This window comes from Carassius carassius, chromosome 13, assembly GCF_963082965.1.
Source record: "Carassius carassius chromosome 13, fCarCar2.1, whole genome shotgun sequence".
Taxonomy (NCBI): domain Eukaryota; kingdom Metazoa; phylum Chordata; class Actinopteri; order Cypriniformes; family Cyprinidae; genus Carassius; species Carassius carassius.
In genome coordinates, this window is record NC_081767.1 from 25107442 (window position 1) to 25116747 (window position 9306).

At 39.7% G+C, this 9306-nt stretch overlaps 1 protein-coding gene across 1 annotated transcript; it reads left to right on the forward strand.

The window, feature by feature from the left end:
* Nucleotides 1-1004: 1004 nt before the first annotated feature.
* Nucleotides 1005-9272, forward strand: LOC132156188 (PSME3-interacting protein-like). Its single transcript, XM_059565084.1, has 8 exons — nucleotides 1005-1087; nucleotides 2396-2461; nucleotides 2548-2670; nucleotides 2793-2891; nucleotides 3439-3560; nucleotides 7322-7458; nucleotides 7587-7660; nucleotides 8435-9272. The coding sequence occupies exons 3-8, from the start codon at nucleotides 2556-2558 to the stop codon at nucleotides 8638-8640; spliced, it is 753 nt and encodes a 250-aa protein (XP_059421067.1). The 5' UTR covers nucleotides 1005-1087; nucleotides 2396-2461; nucleotides 2548-2555; the 3' UTR covers nucleotides 8641-9272.
* The last annotated feature ends 34 nt before the right edge of the window (nucleotides 9273-9306 follow it).

A 9306-nucleotide genomic window follows, 5' to 3' on the forward strand; every position in this document is an offset into this window, starting at 1 on the left:
ATGATTCAGCTGTTCTTTTACGTCAGAACGTAATTCCTTCATCACAGTACAGACGTTGAAATTTAAAAACGTCCCAAGAAAGCTAGTTGTATGCACATATTGCTGTTTAGCCTGCCTTCCCTTTATGTTTAATAACGGTGTCTATTATAGGCGAATTGGTTGCGTCCAAGTACAGATTGTTTTTAGTTTTTACAAACTAAATATAAACTGTAAAAAATAACACTATAATCCATTCGCATCACCTCCCTGGAAATGATTTCCCAAATTTTGATAAAATTCTATTTATTTATATCATGTTGGTATGTTGATAAACAATCATGTTATTAAATTAGCTTACTAATTTATCCCTTTTCGGTTCTCTCTGGGCTCACTCGTGCCCGATCCGTTCCGACCGAACTTAGTCCTACTCATGTTCAATCATTCAATCTGTTTTTGTGAACCGGTTCAGTCGGTTCATTAAAAAAGATGTGATTCAAAAGAACGATTCGTTGTTGCATATTTCTGTCTAGCACATGATGCTGGACCCAACCCCTCCCAGCAACCAGTAAAACAAACCAAATTCTGCTGAAGAGAGGGCTGTGTAAACAAATTCCAAATATGCAAGTGATAAATACTATATTTGTCGGACTTTTTTGCTTTCAGTGTGTGTGTGTGACTAAGTAGCTCGTGTTTATTTTAGATATAAAAATCTAAACTTGAGGAATTTCAGATATGTTGAAATTTATTCATACAAGCGGGTTCAACACAAATAAATGCTCCAAAATCTACAAGCACAAATCCGTTTGCTTTTCTTAACTATATTAGTTATCTGGAATTATATATATTTTTTAAATAACTAACTGGCTTATGTAACTGACAGCACACTTAAATTACATAAAATTAACAGCTAATTTAAAAGTGCATTTGATAATTATTGTCAGCTCAATGAAATTTTTACCCGTAAATAAATGAATTGAAACTTTGAAGAAGAAAAAACTTTCCCATGAAAACTACATTTCCCATAAGTCATTAGTGCGTGCGTGGGAACTACGTCTTTAGTAGCTTGTTGCTTAGGGGGATCCTTTTACAGGGACACAAACCGGATTAGGTAAATATCCGAGCGCATTACCTTCTTGAAATAATGATTTATTCCTCGTCTCTTTTTTTTCACTTCGATCATTATTTGTCTAACATATGAACCAAACCGGCTTTAAGATTATATAACGTGTATTAAGCCAATCGCTGTATAAATACCGCTGATTTCTGATCCAGTGAGTGCGATCAAAGCCTTGCACGCACTACTTGAGCTCAATATCAGCCCTGAAGCTGCCTTGCTGTCCGTTGCAGAGTATTATCGCAGGATTTCTTGCATATATTCAAAATAAAATAACCGTATCGAGTCTCTAGCCTTTCTCATCCTTATTGCATTAGGCTTATATCTGTCTTCATTTTATTTTTTACCACAATACTATTTGATGGCATGTTTTTTTTTATCATCCACATTTCACAGTGACAGTGAAAATGCTTATAAACTATGGCTTGAGCTAGACTGACTTTTTTATTAATATATTTTGCCATCTCAGGGTGTTTCTAGCACCATTTATATGGAGTAGATGCTTTATGTTTGCTAAACACTTTGAAATATGTGTTTGCTTTCAACAAGTCTGCAGCTTAAATGGTTATAAGGAAATAAGTGAGTTTGTATCAGGTGTTGTGCCAAATTATTAGCCCCCTCGTTCAAATCGCTGCCTGATTGCCTAATCCTAACCCCTCCCCCAATCATACTCCTAAACCTACCAATACTAGGGGGGTAATAATTTGGCAGGGGGGTCAGAAATTGGGCACAACATCTGGATCTATTGCTTTCACCGTTTAATTCCAGCACGAGGGGGCAGTGTTTATGTTTTCTTACCAAAACATTCACATTGCCTAAAACAAAAATGATCTGCTGGATCTATTATATATCTCAGGACTTTGAATTTAAATTGTATTGTGCTTCACGTTTAAAATGAATAGTTAGATGCTTGTGTAGTTCTCTTTGAAAAGGCATTGTTCACTATTTGATCTTAAAGTTGTTTATGGGCCTGATTACATCTTGTCATTTCATGCGTTTTCGCTGATCGGATATCTGTTCGGTTTGTTAAAACGTTTCCATTTACACTTGGCCACATAAATGTGTCGTCGCAAAACAGATATAAATCCGATCTTCAATTCCCGCGCTATGTTTAAATTTAACGCGAGTTCCCGTCAACGAAATCAAAAGATAAACGCTGCATTTTATTAATTATCAGCTCATTTTAAGATAAAAGACCGCACTATTTTTTAATAAAGATGATTTTGTTGACCCTCTGCGTCTTACTTTCAGTTTCTTTCTTTTTCTTTTATTATCACGTTTTTATTCTCGATCTCTGAACAGAATCTACTGCAGAGGACTTCATGAGCTACCTAAAGTGTTTATCGTGATTACATAAACAGCATCTAAGTAAGTTTTGATGGGTTAAATATATATTTTTTTATAAGCGGTGATCACCACTTGATAACATAAAAAAATATGCATGTGTTGTGTAGGTTCTGCCATGGCAGATGGTGTGCACCTCAGCCGAAAGTTTGTGTCAGAGTCTGAATTAGACGAGAGGAGGAAAAAAAGGCAGGAGGAATGGGAGAAGGTCCGCAAGCCAGATGACCCGGAGGGTGAGACTTTCCCTTTATCTGCACCAATCACACAAATTAACAGCAGGCTTAATGACAGACATTAGTTCTCCCCCCGATGCACTTGACAAATTTTGGTTGTGTTCGTTCTCACTCAATCACAGAGGCCCCTGAGGAGAAGTACGACCCCCGATCTCTGTATGAGCGGCTACAAGAGCAGAAAGACAAGAAACAGGAAGAATATGAGGAGCAGTTCAAATTCAGTAAGCCCTCATGCTGCTTTTCTCCCATATTCATCCCTTTATTTTTTTTATCAAAAACAGATCTTTTGGATGACACACATCACACGGTCTCAGGGGGCTTGCCTCTCCCGTCAATGTGACCTCATTTTGGGGTTTATCTGTCACCGTTTGCGCAAAAACATGAGTGTGTTTGAGCTTGTCGGTGGGTGCCTATGAGTGTGAACAGATGGGAGTGGTGGAGATCAAGAGCAGGTCTGTTCTTGCGGGTGCTGATGGGAGACTGGCATGATCTTAGCATCTTGGCTTCATCTCTGTATCCCTGGTGACAAACCCACTCTCGGCCTCCCTAGCGCCCATTGCTGCTCCTGTTGCCGTCGATCCCTAGAGCCACATCTATTGATCTGCAAGCATGGTGGTCACATTCAGACATTAGTGGTTGAAGAACCCGTTCTGAGTGAGAAAGATGATATTATTTTCATGATGCATGGTTCTGTTAGTGGTTCTTGAGTGTCCTCACAAAGAACCACTAATGGAGACTTTATAATGCTGTTGTTGTGTTCCTTCACAGAGAACATGGTTAAAGGCCTGGATGAAGATGAGACCAGCTTTCTTGATGAGGTCTCACAGAAGCAGTCTCTAATAGAGAAACACAGAAGGGACGAGGAAGCTCAGGAGTTAAAAGAATACAGGATATCCTTTTGCACCTTAAAGCGCACATGATATTACTGTCATGGCTCTTAAAAATTGACAGCGAGTTTTGCTTTCCACCTGAGCTTGTCTCCACTTTCACCTTCATTAAGCTGGTGGTGGAAGCTTCAGCTGTCGAGCGCAGTGATCGCTGGTGAAAAGTAAAGTAAAGAGTTCTTATACCTTGTTAGTGTACATGTTCTCAAACAAGACAGCCCCAAGAGGAACCTGACACATTGACGTTGCAGTGCTGCTTCAACAGAAATTCATGCAGTCTTGGAAAATGGCTTAGAGCAGGGGTGTCAAACTTAGGGAGCCCTGCAGAGTTTTGTTCCAACACACACACCATGTAGTTTTCAAATAAACCTGAAGGACTTGATTAGTTGGATCAGGTGTGTTCAATTAGGGTTGAATCTAAACTCTGCAGTGCTCCGGCCCTCCAGTAATTGAGTTTGACACCCCTGGCATAAAGGTTTTGAAAACAGTCAGTCTGAATGTGATGAGTTTCAAGCAGTTTATTTTGCAGCTGGCCATTTTTGCAATATTATGAAGCTGCAGACTCGGAGCCTGAGCCTGCTGCATCTACAGTCCTGCACCCAGACCCGCATTCTTAGCCACCTCGTAAAATACATACGAATTGGTAGATTTGCCTAAACCCCTGTGTCGGTTAGGTTTAGGGGCGGGGTTAGGTGTAGGTCATTCGTACAAATTCATACGAATTGTGCAACTCGTAAAATACTTACGATTTGGCAAAAATCGTATGAATATGTACGAGCGTAGTCGTACGAATATGTACGAATTGCCGTGAAATCGGGTTGCAAGGGGTCTGAGAATGCGGGACTCTACAGTCGTGGCCAAAAGTTTTGAGAATTACATAAATATTGGAAATTGAAAAAGTTGCTGCTTAAGTTTTTGTAATAGCAATTTGCATATACTCCAGAATGTTATGAAGAGTGATCAGATGAATTGCATAGTCCTTCTTTGCCATGAAAATGAACTTAACCCCAAAAAAACCTTTCCACTGCATTTCATTGCTGTCATTAAAGGACCTGCTGAGATCATTTCAGTAATCGTCTTGTTAACTCAGGTGAGAATGTTGACGAGCACAAGGCTGGAGATCATTATGTCAGGCTGATTGGGTTAGAATGGCAGACTTGACATGTTAAAAGGAGGAAAAATGCTTGAAATCATTGTTCTTCCATTGTTTACCATGGTGACCTGCAAAGAAACACGTGCAGCCATCATTGCGTTGCATAAAAATGGCTTCACAGGCAAGGATATTGTGGCTACTAAGATTGCACCTAAATCAATAATTTATAGGATCATCAAGAACTTAAAGGAAAGAGGTTCAATTCATGTAAAGAAGGCTTCAGGGCGTCCAAGAAAGTCCAGCAAGGGCCAGGATCGTCTCCTAAAGAGGATTCAGCTGCGGGATCGGAGTGCCACCAGTGCAGAGCTTGCTCAGGAATGGCAGCAGGCAGGTGTGAGCGCATCTGCACGTACAGTGAGGCGAAGACGTTTGGAAGATGGCCTGGTGTCAAGAAGGGCAGCAAAGAAGCCACTTTTCTCCAAAAAAACATCAGGGACAGATTGATCTTCTGCAGAAAGTATAGTGAATGGACTGCTGAGGACTGGGGCAAAGTCATATTCTCCGATGAAGCCCCTTTCCGATTGTTTGGGGCATCTGGAAAAAGGCTTGTCCGGAGAAGAAAAGGTGAGCGCTACCATCAGTCCTGTGTCATGCCAACAGTAAAGCATCCTGACACCATTCATGTGTGGGGTTGCTTCTCATCCAAGGGACTGGGCTCACTCACAATTCTGCCCAAAAACACAGCCATGAATAAAGAATGGTACCAAAACACCCTCCAACAGCAACTTCTTCCAACAATCCAACAACAGTTTGGTGAAGAACAATGCATTTTCCAGCACGATGGAGCACCGTGCCATAAGGCAAAAGTGATCACTAAGTGGCTCGGGGACCAGAATGTTGAAATTTTGGGTCCATGGCCTGGAAACTCCCCAGATCTTAATCCCATTGAGAACTTTTGGTAAATCCTCAAGAGGCGGGTGGACAAACAAAAACCCACTAATTCTGACAAACTCCAAGAAGTGATTATGAAAGAATGGGTTGCTATCAGTCAGGATTTGGCCCAGAAGTTGATTGAGAGCATGCCCAGTCGAATTGCAGAGGTCCTGAAAAAGAAGGGCCAACACTGCAAATACTGACTCTTTGCATAAATGTCATGTAATTGTCGATAAAAGCCTTTGAAACGTATGAAGTGCTTGTAATTAAATTTCAGTACATCACAGAAACAACTGAAACAAAGATCTAAAAGCAGTTTAGCAGCAAACTTTTTGAAAACTAATATTTATGTAATAAATTAGTTTTATACAGTTGAAATGCTGTATATAATTGTTTAAATTAATAAGGAATGTATTTATTTTTATGTATTTATAAAAAGCTGAAAAAGTAGTGGAATGCGGCATTAAGGCCCGTTCACACCAGAAACGGTAGGTAACTATTATAGACTCAGTACCAACACACAATAAAGTTCTTTAGCTCTGTTTATTATAAGCGTATGTGTGCTGTAGTAATGTTGTTCTAAAAATCGTTCATTTTCCCACGGACTCCCCTTCAGAACGCATCTCGTTTCCAACGTTCAGCAATGGAACGCGGAGGCAAATCTCCAGCACCATAGGAAAAACATAAACTTTCTTTACCTGAGTTGTGATTGTGAGTTTGTGGTCTTTGTTGAGTGTAGCCCAAAATGATGAGTTGCCCTTGAAGGATGCATCCAAACATACAGCACTACATGCAACGATTCCCGAACAAACAACTCTTTTGAGCTTATTCTCTGAATGAATCAAAAGAATCAAAAAGATTGATTGAATTAGTCTTATGAATCTTTCGATGAATTGAATCATGTTTTGTATTAGTATCATTGCATGTCTTGTGTTTGCACACACACATATACGTGTATATATATATATATATATATATATATATATATATATATATATATATATATACATACATACATATATACATACATATATAGTGTGTACAGCATATACAGTGAACTATGAAGTCAGCAAGTTGTACTACATTAGCATGGTTTTCATGCATTAAACTATCAAAGTCAAACGCTGTGCTTTTGTCTATATCATAAAATTGATTTTTCATGATGGAACGGCTGACGTAATCAGCAGTGGCCTTTCTCTTCTGATAATCAGGTATGACTGTAGATAGAAGGTTGGAGGATGCGTTGTCGTGGCAACTGAAACCTTTCTCAGGGCTTGATAACTGCATCTAAAAGCACTGCTGAGAACCATGATCTGCAGCATAATACAGTAATGTGCCTTAATTGTACTGAATTGTACCAAACTAGTAAGACAATTTGGTCTTACCTGTTTCAGTACAATTGGGGCACATTAAGTGAGTAAGTGTGTCACATTTTTAGGCCATCTGTGAGCACAAGGAAGTAGGTTTGATTTTGGTGGCTGCTGTGGTGACTTTGACTTTTAGGAGCTGTTGCCCTCTTTATCTGAGCTTCCACCTCTGTCTGTGGGTTTAGCTCTGTTTGCATGCTCTTTAAGTCCTCCCAGAAGTTATTTTAGATTTTATGAGAAAGAAACCGTATAAAAGGACATACTGAATTTGTCTTGTGGCTTACCGCAACAGCATAGGTTGTCATGTGTTGCTGAGAAGTTTTCTCATGGTTGAATTGTAGGTCAGTGATTTCTCCTTAACCGATGAACCTCACAGTGCTCTGCAGAAGCTGGCAACCAATGAAAGCCAAAAGAAGGAGACCGAGAAAAAGGCAGGACCCAAACCCTCAGAGAACAGGACCAGTCACCTGTCTCAGGCCCACCTGCTAGCTGGGGCAGTCAAACGACGCAGGTACGAAGAGGACAAACAAACCTCAATGTGTTCATTTAAATGATTATACTGTATTTAAACCTGTGGAAACCTGATGCCTAATAATCTTCATGTATAATTATTTGTGATTAATTTTTGTCTTTGTACAGCTCGTCTCAGTCCTCAGAGGGGAGTAAAAAGCAGAAAACAGAGGAGTGTGTAGCCGGCAATGGCAGTCAGACAGGTAAGCAAAGTAGTAAAAAGCTGGCTTTATATAATGTAATTATGTAAAGTGATTTTCAGGTCATTATTAGATGTGTAGTTATTTGCCATACTATTTTAATTGCTTTTAAAATGTATTAGATTATAGCTGATAAAAAAAAGATGGGGAGGTGTTCATAAGAATCCCAGCGTGAAACTAATTTGTAAAAATGTTTTTAGGAGTCTGTAAAAAAAAAAAAAAAAAAAAACATTGTTATATGTACACTACACTAGTTTGTGGTCAGTTATTTTTAATAAATTAATACTTTTATTCAGCAAGGATGCACTAAATTGACAGTAAACAAAAGTGACAGTAAAGACTTGCATTGTAACAAAAAGCTTTAACATCACTAGAATAAATTAAATAAATTAAAATAGAAAAAGTCATTTTAAATTGTAATAATATTTCACAATATTACTGTATTTTGGATTAAATTATTGAGCATAAGAGACTTCTTCTATAAACGCCGAAAAAATCTTACTGACCCCACACTTTCGAACAGCAGTGTACAATGGTTTCCCCATAGAAAATAATTGTAAGTACATTATCAACACTTTTTTTTTTTTTTAACAACTGACAAATAAAATTCTATTTTAGCATGGCATATTCCTATACCTAACGAGATGCAATGTAAAAGTAGTGTAATATTCACCATTAGAAATTGCTTCACCTTTCCGTATTAACCTGCCGGGTTAGATGTGAAATGCATCAGAGACTGCGTGTGCTGTATGTGCATGGATTGTTTTGTGTTCTCAGATCAGGAGGCGGTCGAGCCCAAATCCCCTGGTGCGGGCGTGACTCGCTCAGGTGTCCTCCACCTGCCCGCCGCCGCTGTATGTGTTGGCATCCTGCCAGGGCTCGGCGCTTACTCGGGCAGCAGCGACTCTGAGTCCAGCAGCGACAGCGAAGGTACCGTGGACGAGATTGGCTCTCCCATAAAGCGCCACAGGCTCTTCAGATAGACACACTGACAGATCACACTCACTCACTATCACTTTCTCCCTCACCTGTGCTGCCCAAGGCTTGGGTGCCACCCCCTCGCCTTCTCAGCGGTGCACTACCTAAAACGATTTAACACTAGGTATCCGTTATTTCAGTGGTTCACTTTTGGATAGATCTGTTTGGTTACTTGCTTGATGTTTATTAAAGGCTGTAATGTTAACTTCTATTGTGGTTGTTGATGTCTTGTGCTCTCAAAACGTGACACTTCCCCCATCCTCCTCATATTACGTTCCATACAGTTTAAACCCCTGGCAGCTTAACCCGGTGACGCACCTTCCCATCTACCCACCCTTGCGGTTTCTGCAGAGCTCTAGTGGCCAAGGGGACACTGACTGACAGCTGTGGATCAAGAAGACATGAATCATTTAGTCCAGATCTCAGACACCATCACAGGACAAAGCAGATATCATGGACTTCTTTCAAGTTTAAATGCCTTGATTGAGTTCTACATTTGTTTGTTTGACGTTTATTTTTAAGACAAAATGCTGCAGTGCTGCTGAATGCTGGAATTTTCATGTCGTGTAAGGATAGTCATGTTCACTGGAAAATAACCAGTGGTGACTGAATGCAAAATAAAGGTGTTTCTCATGAATCTGTGCTGCTTCTTTCTTTTATCATTTCCTATC

Coding starts and splice junctions, on each gene's coding strand:
- LOC132156188 (XM_059565084.1), top strand. CDS start 2,556: ATGGCAGATGGTGTGCACCTCAGCCGAAAGTTTGTGTCAGAGTCTGAA. Junction 2,671..2,792: donor CAAGCCAGATGACCCGGAGG/GTGAGACTTTCC, acceptor ACTCAATCACAG/AGGCCCCTGAGGAGAAGTAC. Junction 7,661..8,434: donor CGGCAATGGCAGTCAGACAG/GTAAGCAAAGTA, acceptor TTGTGTTCTCAG/ATCAGGAGGCGGTCGAGCCC.